This window comes from Neoarius graeffei, chromosome 2 (genome assembly GCF_027579695.1).
Source record: "Neoarius graeffei isolate fNeoGra1 chromosome 2, fNeoGra1.pri, whole genome shotgun sequence".
Taxonomy (NCBI): domain Eukaryota; kingdom Metazoa; phylum Chordata; class Actinopteri; order Siluriformes; family Ariidae; genus Neoarius; species Neoarius graeffei.
Window position 1 is genome coordinate 8,886,297 of NC_083570.1, and position 15,141 is coordinate 8,901,437.

General features: G+C 42.0%; 1 protein-coding gene across 1 annotated transcript; it reads left to right on the forward strand.

The window, feature by feature from the left end:
• Nucleotides 1-9,538: 9,538 nt before the first annotated feature.
• LOC132871821 (cilia- and flagella-associated protein 206-like) lies at nt 9,539-14,481 on the forward strand. Its single transcript, XM_060906354.1, has 8 exons — nt 9,539-9,689; nt 11,096-11,301; nt 11,855-11,974; nt 12,053-12,251; nt 12,463-12,603; nt 13,496-13,689; nt 14,005-14,148; nt 14,260-14,481. Exons 1-8 carry the CDS (start codon nt 9,575-9,577, stop codon nt 14,479-14,481), a joined length of 1,341 nt encoding a protein of 446 aa, XP_060762337.1. The 5' UTR covers nt 9,539-9,574.
• The last annotated feature ends 660 nt before the right edge of the window (nt 14,482-15,141 follow it).

Below are 15,141 nucleotides of genomic sequence, written 5' to 3' on the forward strand. Positions count from 1 at the left end.
CGCCTCACTCCTCTGCACTTGAGTCATTCCCCTGGTGGCCTAGTGGGGGTTTACTGGACCAGTGACCCGGGTTCGAGTCCCAGCAAAACCCTAACACCTCTCCACTCTTCCTCCAGGCTCTAGAACCGTGATTTCCAAATTAAATGCAAAATGTACTTTCATCTGAAAAGAGGACTTTGGACCACTGAGCAACAATCCATTTCTTTCTCTCCTTAGCCCAGATAAGACACTTCTGACATTGTCTCTGGCTCAGGAGTAGCTTGATATTAGGAATGCGAAAGTTGTATCCCCTTTCTTGAAGATGTCTGTTCGTGATGGGTCTTGATACACTGACGCCAGCCTCAGTCCACTCCTTGTGAAGCTCTCCCAAGTTCTTGAATCAACTTTTCTTGACAATCCTCTGAAGACTGCGGCCATCCCTGTTACTTGTGCACCTTTTCCAGCCACCCTTTTCAGCAATGACCTTTTGTGGCTTACCCTCCTTGTGGAGGGCATCAGTGATCATCTTCTGGACAACAGTCAAGTCAGCAGTCTTCCCCATGATTGTGGTTGTGTGTACTGAACTAGACCGACAGATACACTGTGTTCATACTGTTTTACTCAAACTCAAAATTAAATATTCTAATATTTTGATATGTTTTTTTAATGTTTTTGTCCTGTATGCCATACTGATAACAATTAAAATAGAAAAATGCTTGAAACATTTTAGTTTATGTGTAATGAGTCTATAATATATAACATTTTCACTTTCTTAAATAACTGATGGAAAATCTCATCTCATCTCATTATCTCTAGCCGCTTTATCCTTCTACAGGGTCGCAGGCAAGCTGGAGCCTATCCCAGCTGACTTTGGGCGAAAGGCGGGGTACACCCTGGACAAGTTGCCAGGTCATCACAGGGCTGACACATAGACACAGACAACCATTCACACTCACACCTACGGTCAATTTAGAGTCACCAGTTAACCTAACCTGCATGTCTTTGGACTGTGGGGGAAACCGGAGCACCCGGAGGAAACCCACGCGGACACAGGGAGAACATGCAAACTCCACACAGAAAGGCCCTCGCCGGCCCCGGGGCTCGAACCCAGGACCTTCTTGCTGTGAGGCGACAGCGCTAACCACTACACCACCATGCCGCCCCTGATGGAAAATATTGAACTTTTTCACAATATTCTAATTTTTTGAAATGCACTAGTATATATTAAACCTCCTTAGGTACACACAACACACAGATCAAAACCTCTTTCTCTCTCTGTGCCTTTATAAGGGAGAACGTGGCCCACTCTGCACTGTGGAGAACAGCTGAAATAATCCTGACTGCATGATCGGGGGGTCACAGTGAAATGAGTGAGCACATTTGCCTCATTATTTAGCTTATTATTTGCTCATTCTTTCGTGTGAATGTTTGTTTATTTAATTAAAAACACACTTGAATTTAAAATAAATTGCCAAAAACATAAAATAGTTTCATTAATTAATTACCACATTATATATGTAAAGCTTCCAGATGATACTATATATTATCTTATTTTAAATGCTTTATATTTCAATTAGAGTTAAAAACAAGCATCATGTGACCTTATCGACTGGATTTAGCAACTACTAATGCCTTCAGCAACGACAAAATGATTGCCTTTAGCAGCTACTAATGCCTATATCAGGGACGTGAATTGCAAAGATGCTCTTCATCCTGTTGCTCTTTAGACTCCTTCTTACAAGTGATTTCCGGAAAACCACACACAGAGACAACGTTCGTTCCTTAAAGGGATAGTTCGGGATTTTTTACATGAATCTGTATGGCATCCCCATCAATAGTGTCATGCAAACACACTGACTTACCCCTGACAGCATCCTGTGAGTCCAGTTCTTGTCCAGTTTTGGTCCAGACGAAAGTAGTCCGGCAAGTTTGTTGGGGTCACGAAAGTAAAACGTTTTTCGTCTCAAAACAGTATGTGTTCAAAAGAGTGATATATTTGCATCACAAAACCATTGCCAAATAAAAAGTCAGACCTCGAAATCGCTTGGCACAATTTTCTCTCCCTTCTTATCACTGCGCGCTGCCGCCAGGTGACAGCGAAACGCAGACCCACTAAGCTGGTGGGAGACCAAGGCTGCACTCTATCCACGGCTTACACACGTGATGGCACGGAGGATGTGTATAGTGGCAGCATCTGTCCCCCCAGAGAGGATCTTTTCAAAAGCAGGACAGATTATAACTGAGAGGAGAAATAGAATCAGAATTAACTAGTTAATTGCAGCAATTAAAGGAATAGGTAGGAAAAGGAAGGCGCAAAGACACCACGCAGTGCCTGAAAATGGGTTTTCAGGGGGGCGTCGTGGCTCAGGTGGTTAAGGCGCCATACCATGAATGCGGGCGGCCCGGGTTCGATTCCGGCCCGAGGTCATTTCCCGATCCCTTCCCGTCTCTCTCTCTCCCGCTCATTTCCTGTCTCTACACTGTCCTATCCAATAAAGGTGCAAAAAGCCCAAAAAAATATCTTTAAAAAAAAAAAAAAGAAAATGGGTTTTCAGGCGCTGCGCACCCGTTTTCATGTGCTGCACGGTGTCTTTGCGCCTGCAGCGGTGCATTGCCTGTGCTGTGGCTGAAAACAGTTCCAGATATAAATTGGTCTAGTAAATCCCTTCGTGTTAATTTGCATTGATATGTGTACTCGATGTGAATGTACAAGTCATGAGAAATAATTATAAAAAATCTTGAGTTATTTAATTCACTTTTGAAACGACAATGCTAGCTGGACATGCCGGATTACAGCGACTACGCTAAGCTAAGCTAACCTGGGCATTTATAGATCAGGACAATGGCTGGGTCAGCTACAAAATGCTTTGGCTCACTCATCCAACTCTAGGAACCGCAGGGACTGACTCAATTTCATCTGGGGGTGGCGTACTCCTTTAAATCAAAAATAAAATCTCAGGAGCCGTTTGGGAGCCAAAAGAGACGGCTCCCGAAAAAGAGCCGAAATTCCCATCACTAAAACAATGAATGAAACAGCTGTGGCTGTCACCTGGCGGCAGCGCGCAGTGATAAGAAGGGAGAGAAAATAGTGCCAAGCGATTTCGAGGTCTGACTTTTTATTTGGCAACGGTTTTGTGATGCAAATATATCACTCTTTTGAACACATACTGTTTTGAGACGAAAAACGTTTTACTTTCGTGACCCCAACAAACTTGCCGGACTACTTTCGTCTGGACCAAAACTGGACAAGAACTGGACTCACAGGATGCTGTCAGGGGTAAGTCAGTGTGTTTGCACAACACTATTGATGGGGATGCCATACAGATTCATGTCAAAAATCCCGAACTATCCTTTTAAGAGAGTCTCTCAACTCTCTCTTTAGGTCTAAAGGGCAACGTTATCAGGAAACGGACCCCTAACCAGATTACGACCATCACTGAAGATAAATTTAACACTCTGTTCACCAGAACACAGACAATTTTAATCAGCTTTTACAGAATCCTTCTGATTGATACACACATTGAAATTAAAGTTCAAATCATATCACTGACTAAAGCACCTGTTTCTAGATGGGAAACTATAATTAAGATGATTTAATTCTGGAAAGATTTCTAGTTCTCACCTGTTTCTCAGGTCTTTCTGCTGCGACTGTGACGGTGTCGTGACCTTTGTGACGATCCTTCATACACAAACAACAGATGCAGGTTTGATCAGTACGACAGTAGATCTCAATCAGCTTGTTATGTTCAGAGCAGATCTTCTCTTGGAGTTTTGCTGAGGCTTCAATTAATGTGTGTTTTTTTAAAGCAGGAACTTCAAGATGAGGTTTCAGATGAGTTTCACAATAAGAAGCCAAACACATCAGACAGAATTTGACGGCTTTGTGGTTTCTCCCGGTGCAGAAATCACACTCCACATCTCCAGGTCCAGCGTAACAGTGAGCAGGAGAAGCAGCCTGGACTTCAATTTTCTTCAGTTCCTTCACCACTTCATCCAGCATGTTGTTTCTGCGTAGAACAGGCCTTGTCGTGAAAGTGTCTCTGCACTGAGGACAGCTGTAGACGCCCTTCTGATCCTCCTGATCCCAGCAGCCATTAATACACACCTTACAGAAACTGTGACCACAGGAGATAGTCACCGGATCCTTCAGGAGATCCAGACACACTGGACACATGAACTGGTCCACAGAAAGCTGAGTGACTGAAATACTGGCTTTGGCCATTTTCCTGAACTCACAGACTGTGTGTGTGAGAGAGAGAGGTTAGTTTTGTTTTCTCTGAAATGAGGCGTGACCTCCTGGTCCTGTGTGTGTGAAAGAGAGATAATGAGAGAGGGGGAGCACAAACACAGAGAGATCATGAACACTCCTCTATTAACCATTTCATCTCCCTTCACTGCAGAAATATAACCCATGTAGCCGGACTGATTAGGATTAATTTCATGAGATTTTATGACAGTTGATTCAGTGGATTAGACTAAAATGCCCCCCCCCCCCCCCCCCCCCAAAAAAAAAAAAAAAAAAAAAACAGTGAAAAAAAATCATCATTCAGAAAAATCTGGAAGTCCAACTCTCTTCATCTAAAGGGTTTGAACACAAAAACAATCCATCTCTTTTGTTTTCTCCATCACAACACACACACTTCTGACCTTCCCTAATTCACACATTCCCTCCTCTTTCTTGTCGAATTCAGGAAGAAACTTTCTGTCCAGGAAATGCAGAAGACAACGTCGCGATATTAATGAATCAGCAGCCAGAAAGATAAAGGTTTAGATGATAAAAATGTATTAGGCTATGTAGGCAGAGAGCATGAAACAAGGCATTATAGTGTTAATACCAAAACCTGGTAAAGATAAAAGGACACTGGAAAATTATTGCCCAATCTCGCTTTTAAACAATGATTATAAACTGTTAACATACATCTATACCAATAGATTAAAAAAGGACTTGGTTAAATAATTAGTGAAACACAGGGTTTATAAATCAAAGATCAATACATAACATAAGGTTAGTGCAAGACATCTTAGAATACAGTCACCTAATTGAGGACAAGGGCTTTATTTTATTTCTTGATTTTTACAAAGCTTTTGATAAACTTGAGCATCAGTTCCTTTTTAAAGTCTTGCATTTATATGGGTTTGGTCCAAAATTTTGCAACATTATAGAATCCTTTTATGACGGTACAACCAGCACGGTAGCACTCCCAACAGGCACTACTCCTCACTTCTCCTTAAACCCAGGAGCTAAACAAGGGTGCAATATATCTCCATTTCTCTTTATTATGGCAGCAGAAATGTTAGCAATCCTTATGAAAAACTCAGAAATAGATAAATATTTTCAGTGAACAGTTGATAAGAAGCCAGCTTGCTGATGACACCACTATTTTTCTAAAAAGCCTAGAACATATCCCTGAAGTGTTTAAATGTGTTGATCTCTTCTCTGAAGCATCTGGTCTCACACTCAATCGTAGTAAATGTGAACTCATGGCTCTACATGATTGCAACCTTTTAGAAGCATATAACATTCCCATTAAGTCTTGTGTAAAATATTTAGGAATTCACCAAACCAAAGACAGTGCCATGAGTGAAACATTAAATATTCATGATAAAATTCTTCAATGTAAATCAAAATTAAATTCATGGTTACAAAGAGACCTAACAATATTTGGAAGAACGTACTTAACTAAAATGGAATCCTTAGCAAGATGTATTTACCCTGCCTATTCTATGGCTATACCAGATAAAACCATCAAAACAATTAATCAACTAAACTTTAACTACATTTGGAAAAACCGAGCTCACTACATCAAAAAATCTGAAATTATAAAAATATAAAGAAGGTGGTGTACAAGCAATTGACTTTGAATGTCTCAATGCTGTCTTAAAAATAAAATGGTTAAAATCTTTTCTGCTAGATAGAAATAATATTTGGTTTTGTCTTTCCAGAGGTTTATTTGAAAAAATGGGAGGTATTGAGTTTGTCCTTAAATGTGATTTTTAAAATAGAAAAACTACCAGTCAAGTTGGCGTCCTTTCACAAGCAGGTTCTGTTATGCTGGAAACTTGTGTACAACCACAACTTTACACCACACCAAACACCAATGGAAAATCTCTCTTTTTGCAACACTGGATGGATAAAGGTATTTGGTTAATATCTCACCTTATGGATAATCAGGGCAACTGGCTGTTATATGAGAACTTCTGCTCCATTCATAATATTACCTGCAAAAAAAAAGCTGAATTTAATAAAATATGCAAAGCAATTCCTCAACCAGTCAAAACAACTTGTACAAAACATTGATCCTGAGAGTTTGCCTCCTCCTAACTTTCCAATACTCTACATCATGGAACAAGACTTTCTTAACGAAGAGATACCAAACAAAATCCTACGTAATCATTTGAATAATAATCTGTACCCAATACGTTCAAATAGAAATTCCATCTTTCAGAAGTTCTCTGAAGTAGAGGTTAAAAAATGGAGGACCCAATATCTAAAATTTCCTGTAAGTCCAAAGGTGAGGGAAACGCATGTTAAGATTTTGAATGAGATTTATCCATCCAGTGGAATGCTAAGAGTGAGGTTCAATCTTGACAGTATTGATAACAACTGTATTTTCTGTGAATCAGATATTGAAACTATGGACCATCTTTTCAATGTATTTATACAAAAACATTTTGGGAGGACTTTTTGGACTGGCTTTCTTCTAAAATCCAGCTACAGGACACACTTACCCTGGACAACATAACATTTGGGATGAGTCTGAAGGATTCAGAAGCACACTGTTATAAATAATTTTCTATTGCTCTCGAAATATTTCATTCACTGCTCAAAATGGAAAAAAGTAAAGCCTATTTTCACTGTTCAAAAAACATCTTGTAGAAAATTCTCACTGCCTTAAAGTGTATGAAATACAAAAAAGCAGTGTCACTCTTGAATGCATTTGATCATTTGAAAATATTTGAAGACCTCTAAGGGTAATTATACAACTGTGTGAATGGGAGCGTTTTGTTTTACCTTTTGCTTTGAACATTTTTGTTCACTCATGCAGCATATTTGTATGCCTAAATGTTTGTATACCTGAACATTTGCAATTAAAAAAAAAAATCAAAAAATTTGAAAAAAGTAGGCAGTAATCGTCATTTCAACTCATTTGGAAAACAGTTTTCAAAATGGTGGCACTGACACCTGGCTGACGCTTCATGTTTCGAAGTCTTGCACAAGTCTCGTGAAGATCGCGTCGATAAGCGACGCCTGCCATGGAACAAAACGAATTACATTCAACATGGCTAAAAACCGAATAGGCCAATAAGTATCCTATTTAATTGCGATTAGCTGCCAATACGAGTCACGATATAAGGTTCCTAAAACCAAAAACGTCATTGAATAACACGTTAATTAAGAAATAAAGCAAGTTTAAAAATGACTTCAGTTCTCCTTTAAATGGATTCTGTGGATCTTTGTGATTTGATTTATCTGTAAGAAAAGAGCAGGGAAGATTGCGAATCGAGTGGCTGTGGTTTGCTTTCGCCCGATACTAAACTGTGTATCGTCCGAGTGATCCTTGCAAAGAAACATACAAAAAGCCTGAAACTGCCTCCTTACCCAGGAAAAAATGATACAGGATTTATCTTGTAGTGTCCTGATCCCCTGGGTCCTGTTGTTCAAAACATGTTTATCTTTTAACCAATGGTTCAATCACTATTTAACATGATGTTAAATATAACCTGCTGTTGGGGCGGCACGGTGGTGTAGTGGTTAGCGCTGTTGCCTCACAGCAAGAAGGTCCGGGTTCGAGCCCCGTGGCCGGCGAGGGCCTTTCTGTGTGGAGTTTGCATGTTCTCCCTGTGTCTGCGTGGGTTTCCTCCGGGTGCTCCGGTTTCCCCCACAGTCCAAAGACATGCAGGTTAGGTTAACTGGTGACTCTAAATTGACCGTAGGTGTGAATGTGAGTGTGAATGGTTGTCTGTGTCTATGTGTCAGCCCTGTGATGACCTGGCGACTTGTCCAGGGTGTACCCCGCCTTTCGCCTCTAGTCAGCTGGGATAGGCTCCAGCTTGCCTGCGACCCTGTAGAAGGATAAAGTGGCTAGAGATAATGAGAATGAGGGATAACCTGCTGTTAAACTGTTGTTCAAAACTCCGTTAAAGTTAACACACCTCCCAGCCTCCGTTATCTTTTACCCAAGTGGTTACGTGGTTTGCTCAAAAGGCAAACACGCATGTTCCCGATTGTTAATGCGCGCCGTCCAAAACAATTCAGACGAGGACCAAACGAGCTACTTTGATACAATGAGGCAGAGCTTCGACATCGGTACCGATTTGGTAGAGAATCTCTCTGTGTTATATTTGATTTGTTTCAAGAAGATTTGGAACGCCCAACGTGAAGAAGCCATGCATTGTCCATTGAGGTGCTCATTGCCCTTAGATTTTATGCAAGCAGCAGTTCCCCCCCCCCCCCCCCCAAGTCAGGAGACTTGGTGGGCGTGGCATTGTGGGATTGATTTTGACATGGTGTGACATTCGTTAGGGCTAAACCAATTGGTTTGCTAATGGTCTGGTTCAATTAGCTTCAACAAATTTATTTTTTAACTAACAGTAAGTTAAAATTTTAATAGAAAAAACTATATTTTGAACAACTGAACCCAGATCTTAACCGAGCCGCATATAAAAAGTTGTAAGCCTCCATGATCTTCCAGGTTTTCATTTATTTGTCTGTCTTGAATGATGTCTGTAGCACCAGGTAGTTTGAGATGTCAGGGAACTCAACTCATCACTCACTCGTGCCCATTACGCCGGGTAGCATGTAGGGCAGTAACGTGATCCCTCCACTTCTGCTGGTCTTTTGCCATGACTGAAATGCTGCTCCAGGTCTTTCTCATCTGCTGTATTTCTTTCTCCACCGTCCGCCGCCATGTGATCTTCGGACGACCCCCCCTTTGCTTTCCCTCTGGTGTTCAGTGTAAGGCAGTCTTGATGATGGAGGCTTCTTGGCGGATGACATAGCCAATCCACCTCCAGTGTCTCGTCATTAGGATGGTAGCCAAGGATTCGGCTCCACACCTTTCAAGCAGGTCCTTGTTTGAAATGGTTTTGGGCCAGAAGATGCGTAGAATTTGGCGGAGGCTCTTGGTGTGAAACGTGGAAAGCTTTGTTAAATCGTTCTCAGTCAGCCTCCAGCATTCCGAACCATATACGTAGGAGAGTTGTGAGGACACAGCTGTGGTAGAGTCTCAGCTTGGAGTAAGTGCTGTAGGTGGAGGAGCACCATACTTTGCTCATCATGTTAACAAGGAGTTCAACTGATGGATAATTTTCCAACTCGTACAAAAAATCCTTCTTTACGAGCCTTAAAGGATCTAATCCCATTGCAAAGATGAACTTTCTGAAGGTGTCTTGACCATGCATTGGCCTCTACTGTAAACTGTGAAAATAGTCGGAGATGGTTTTACTATCTTTTTTTTTTTTTTTTGCATAATGGCAGCCAAATTGGTTTCTCTGACCACCATAGCACAAGACCTTCCTCTTCTTACGGTACATCTGTGTGTGCGTTCTAGCCGCACTGCAGCGTGTGTTCCCTCCATCAGAGCTGGCTGCCTTCATGTGTCTGCTCAGGCGTGATAAAGAACAGCAGCTGAACGAGCTCACCATGATCGTCACCGGGATTCGCCTCTTCAACAAGGACAATGGGAAAGGAGGAGAGAGCATCGAGGACCGTGAGTGCATCTCACCTCGCGTTCTGATTAACGCTCGCCATCGTGATTCATTTTATAACAGCAGCTCTGACAGTCATGCAGATTTACGTTAACGCGCTCGTTTTGGTACATTAACATTCTGTTAAATAACGAGACGCTCCACGTAAACCGAATTGAAAATCACTGAATGATTCTTGAAGGTAAGGAGATGTTTATTTAACTTATCTTCAGGACAGAAGAGTTTACGATGATGCTTTTTGACGTTCATTAACCACAGAAGCAGGGATGTGAGTGAGAACGGGAACTCACTTGTTTCCCACAAGTTCAAAAATGTAAATAGAAATGGATAGAAAGTATGGCGAATTGTTCTGTAAGACATTTATTGATGTAATCGTCAATAAATTGCTGTGGTGTAAGACAGAAGGGAACCGTCAGGGCCTTCTCGGCGTTCAGAGAAGCCCAAACGTATCAGCGTTTCAAATGTTATGTTTAATTTCTTTCATAATTTCATTATAATTATTCTCTCTTAATTCTGATTTGGCCTCATTTTCTATCACATTTGCTTCAGAAGTGAAAGGGTTACTGTCCTGAAAACATTAAAATCGAGTTCTCCAATGAGATTATTTTGCTTGTTGTGTGTAAGAGTTCAGAGCTGCTCACTCATTGGTTAGGACTTCATTGCCGGGACAGAAGGCCATGGCAGTGTATGTTTATGTAGGAAGTGACAGATGAATTAATTAACCAATCAGATTTTGATTTATAGCTGGAGGGACTAAAAATTTATCACCCTCAGCCTTCTCGAAGGCCAACGCGAGCTTAACTGTGAGTCGGCGCAGCAGTGAAGTCACCTTCCAGCCAGTGTAGCATTCATCAGTAGTGTTAGCGAATGCTAATAAAGCAGTCAAGCCGGTGCTATCTATCGAGAGCTACAGGCTAACAACCAAGAAGCTAAGATTTCTGTCTCCAGACTCTTCTTCCACGCTGCACGCTTGCTACAGTATTTTTCACTCAGACTTAAGTGTAATTTACTTTGTTACTTTTAAAATCAACATCGACAGCTACACACAACGGAGCGACCTGGCAGCCTGCTGCTAATCCCTTACAAATCCTTTGCCCTGTTGCTTTTTTGGTGTGTTTGGTTAAGTTTTGGCTGAGCTCAAGTCCCATGTCTAATAGTAATAGTTCGCCGCTGGTCTAAGAGGAACCCGGTCAGGTTTATGCATTTTTGTGACACACTGTACATTTATAATTAGGATTTAACTTAATTATTGTAACAAATGTTCAGAAATCCACACATACTGACAGAATACAGGCTTGTAAGAAACTATACATGTTTATAGAGCAAGGTTTTTTTAAGTAATCGTGGTAATGTCTTCTGTGTTACATTGTTGATGTGCAATCCTGGTTATCGTGGCTCTCTCGTGAAGTGCTGGCCGTCCTGAACGAGGCTCTTCCTGCTGTCAGCACAGATATAGAGCGTGAACTGGAAGGGACGCAACGTTTGGCTTGGCGCTACACCACTCTGCTGGAGAGACGCTCTGAATCCGACACTGACACCAAGCTAAACAGGGACCTGCTCACGCAGGCCCTGTACAACGTACGCCAACACGAAGCCTTCCTCAAAATCATACTGGTGAGTTACAGAGACGTCTAAATTTTCAAGCCAATGATTAGAATAAAAGTTATTGGAAAACATTTAAATTTCTCATCTCATTATCTCTAGCCGCTTTATCCTTCTACAGGGTCGCAGGCAAGCTGGAGCCTATCCCAGCTGACTACGGGTGAAAGGCGGGGTACACCCTGGACAAGTCGCCAGGTCATCACAGGGCTGACACATAGACACAGACAACCATTCACACTCACATTCACACCTACGGTCAATTTAGAGTCACCAGTTAACCTAACCTGCATGTCTTTGGACTGTGGGGGAAACCGGAGCACCCGGAGGAAACCCACGCGGACACGGGGAGAACATGCAAACTCCGCACAGAAAGGCCCTCGCCGGCCACGGGGCTCGAACCCGGACCTTCTTGCTGTGAGGCGACAGCGCTAACCACTACACCACCGTGCTGCCCCATTTAAATTTCTGTTACTATTTTATTCTTATTATGGCTAACTTTTGCTAATAATCATTAAGAGTAAAAGTCACGTAATGTAATAAAATGTAGTTCGTTTGTCTCCACCAGGCGGATGTGATCACATGTGCAAAGCAAGTGGAGGCTCTTCACACTGACCTCATGTCGAGGATGAAAGTGCTGAAGGCCACAGTTCATGCCAAAACTGCCGTACCAACCTCCCAAGTGTTCGTAAGTGTTCCTTTGCTCTGTCAAAAGCTCTTTGCTAGCATCATTTTCAGTCTGATAATTTTAAATCCCTCCCATTAGCCTCATTTCACAGCATTGGCCAGGCTGTGGGCGGGGCTTCAGGATGAGATGGTCTTGTTGAACATGCTCCGGAGCATGGCGCTCAGCCTGAGGCCGTTCCTCTCAGCTCAGTCGCAACTTCTCGAGAACGTTCAGTTGGATCAGATGCTCTGCGGTGAAACCGTCAAATCTGACGCAGAGAGAGCTGCTGAGAGCTCAGGTACGTTCTGACATCACGAGCTTTTTATTAATTACAGAACAGCATCTTCTTAGTGGGCAGCTTATGTCCAAGAAGTGTAGCATAAACTCCTCTGGCCTGAAGACATCGGAAAAAACTTGAGCATTACAGCTTTACGTCTTTGAGCGAGCGCATTTCATTTCTACATTATCACTCATCATGTGTAGTGTAGCACTCATTTTCTCTTTTTCAGAGGAGCGGCTTGATCCAGAGGAGATGAAATCGTCCGAGTGGATTCTGCCCGAGACCACGGCGAACTTTGAGCAGCTCTTCCTGCAGTACAGGGGTGTGTGTGGATACACTCTTGTCGAGAAGAACGGCCTCTTGCTCCCAGGTTCATAGTGAAGCTTTTCTTTCTCCAGTTTTACACTCTGCTTTTTTTAGAGTCCGAATATTAGAGCGTTCATACGACTAGACAGTGTTTAGACCAAGACGTATTCAGCCCCCCAAAAGAAACAAATTTGTGATGTAAAGTGACACTACAGCATTAAAACACTGAAAGTGAAACATCTCTGGCTGAAGCTCCTCGTTCTTCAGTCATTAATTCGACCTACTTTGTTTGTTTCCATATTTGCTTTTGGTGTTCGACGAAATCTTTTTCAGGGAAGGCCTTCCTTATTTCAGCAAGACCGCTTTCTGCACATATTAAAGCTGCATGGCTGTGTAGGAAAAGAGTCCAGGTGCTAAACTGGCCTGCTGCAGTCCAGATCTGTCTCCCATGTAAAACAGTTGGCGCATTATGAAGCGCAAAATATGACAAAGGAGACCCCGAACTCTTGAGCAACTGAAATTGTACGTCAGGCAAGAATGGGACAACATTTCTCTTTCAAAACTACAGCGGTTGGTCTCCTCAGTTCCCAAAGGTTGATAGAGTTTCGTTAAAATTAGAGGTGATACACAGTGGTAAACACACCCTTGTCCCAACTTTTTTGAAATGTGTTGCTGACATCAAATTCAAAATGAGCATAGATTTTTCAAAAAACAATAAAATTTCTCAGTTTCAGCATTTGATATGTTGTCTTTGTACTATTTTCAATGAAATACACGGTTTCCATGATTTCCAAATTGTCATATTTTGTTTTTATTTATGTTTTACACAGTGTCCCAACTTTTTTGGAATTAGGGTTGTAATTAAACCGACTTTTAAATATAATTAATAAAGGACACACTTTAAGGCAAGACGTCCATATTTCTGAAGCTCAGTCTGCTGCTGTTCCTTTCCAAAGGCAATCCGAACATCGGCATCCTGAAGCACAGGGAGAAATATTACAGCTTCAGCTCCAAGCAGGCTGCGTATCAGTTCGCCTCAAACGCAGACGAGTACATCGAACTGATCGCGGAAAGAGCGAAGAGATCTCCGGAGCTGATCCAGCTGCTCGAGCTTCATCAGCAGTTTGCCAGCGTCACTCCGTACTCTCAGGTATCATGGACATGTGACTTACTTGCATCTTCTCCTTCACATCCTTGACCTACTCGCTGATCTCCAACACAAACTCCATTCCCCATGAACACTCTTAGCCTACAAATATGGCTGATCCAGCATCTACATACTGATCCAACACAATCAGTTGCGCACGTATGAAGACTCCACACACACTCTGCACATTAAAACTGCTCAACTGCAGTCGCATCCTTGTCCATCTCATCTGTGAGCCTGAGAGTGACAGGAAAATAATCAACAACAATGCGGTGAGCCAGTGCAAAACAGCGTTTCTTAGAAAGTTTGTCTTCACAGATGCAGTCAGGTGAGAAATTGTTGGTGAAACCCATCAGCAAAAGTGAGAGCAGCACACAGACGGACACACACCTGCTGGAGAGCAACATCGTCAGATCTTACGAGTGGAACGAGTGGGAGCTGAGATGGAAAGCCATCAAACTGGTAAGCAGCTCCACCTGAAATACACTGGCATGATTAGATTAGATTACGCTCAAGCTGTCCGAAAAGCCCTGAAATAAGTTTAACACGTTATTTTGTTGAATGCACTCCAAGGCGAACCTGCGCCATAAGGTAACCCACTCGACGCAGACTGACCTGAGCCACATGAGGAGACACAACACCACGCAGACGTTCCTTCCAAAAGAAGCCGCCTGCCAGACGAAGAGAGACGGACAGAGTAACGTACCGAGACCTCAAGTCTACCTGGCTGGGCTGAGAGGAGGACCAACCACTCCCATGACCAAACTCGATTTAACTCCAGATGTGCATGAATAGTTAATTTGTTTGTTAGTTAGTTAGACCTAGTATTGAATGTTTGTATTGAATTGTTGCATTCTGGTTTGTGATTGGCCAGAAAATACTGATGAATTTTCTCTGAAAGTTTTGCAGGTGTATATTAATGCACTCGTTCGAATTTATGGTTTTCATCGTACCAGCTCGTTCCCAGGGATTTCTACGATGGACGCTAGACATAAACCGATTTTAAAAATCATTTATATGGTGATGTTTTCGTAACTGAAGGGAGATGTTCATTTAGCATTTCTGGAAGGAGTCTCCAGTGTAACAGTCAGAGGTAAAGTTTTGTGACACCTTCAGGACAGAGGAGTTTATGCTTCGCAGTTTCTTGGTTAAAACATGATTTTTTTTTTTTTGTCTTATTAACTTTAAGAGAAGGATAATAGGCAGGCTGGTGAGGGAACGACTGTTAATGTAACTATAAATGGATAAAAAAAACTATGATGTGAAATTTGTAATTGTTGGCAAATTGCTGTGGTAAAAGAGGAATTGTGGGAGATGATACTTTGGTACCGAATATCAGTCAAAGCAGCGTGCACACAATTATGAAAATGATCTTATTGGCTTTAATAATATTAAATATTATTATACATACAGGAGACTTTTTCAATGGAATAAAAATGTGTGTTCTATTCCCTT

Coding starts and splice junctions, on each gene's coding strand:
- LOC132871821 (XM_060906354.1), top strand. CDS start 9,575: ATGTGTCTGCTCAGGCGTGATAAAGAACAGCAGCTGAACGAGCTCACC. Junction 11,302..11,854: donor CCTTCCTCAAAATCATACTG/GTGAGTTACAGA, acceptor TGTCTCCACCAG/GCGGATGTGATCACATGTGC. Junction 14,149..14,259: donor GATGGAAAGCCATCAAACTG/GTAAGCAGCTCC, acceptor ATGCACTCCAAG/GCGAACCTGCGCCATAAGGT.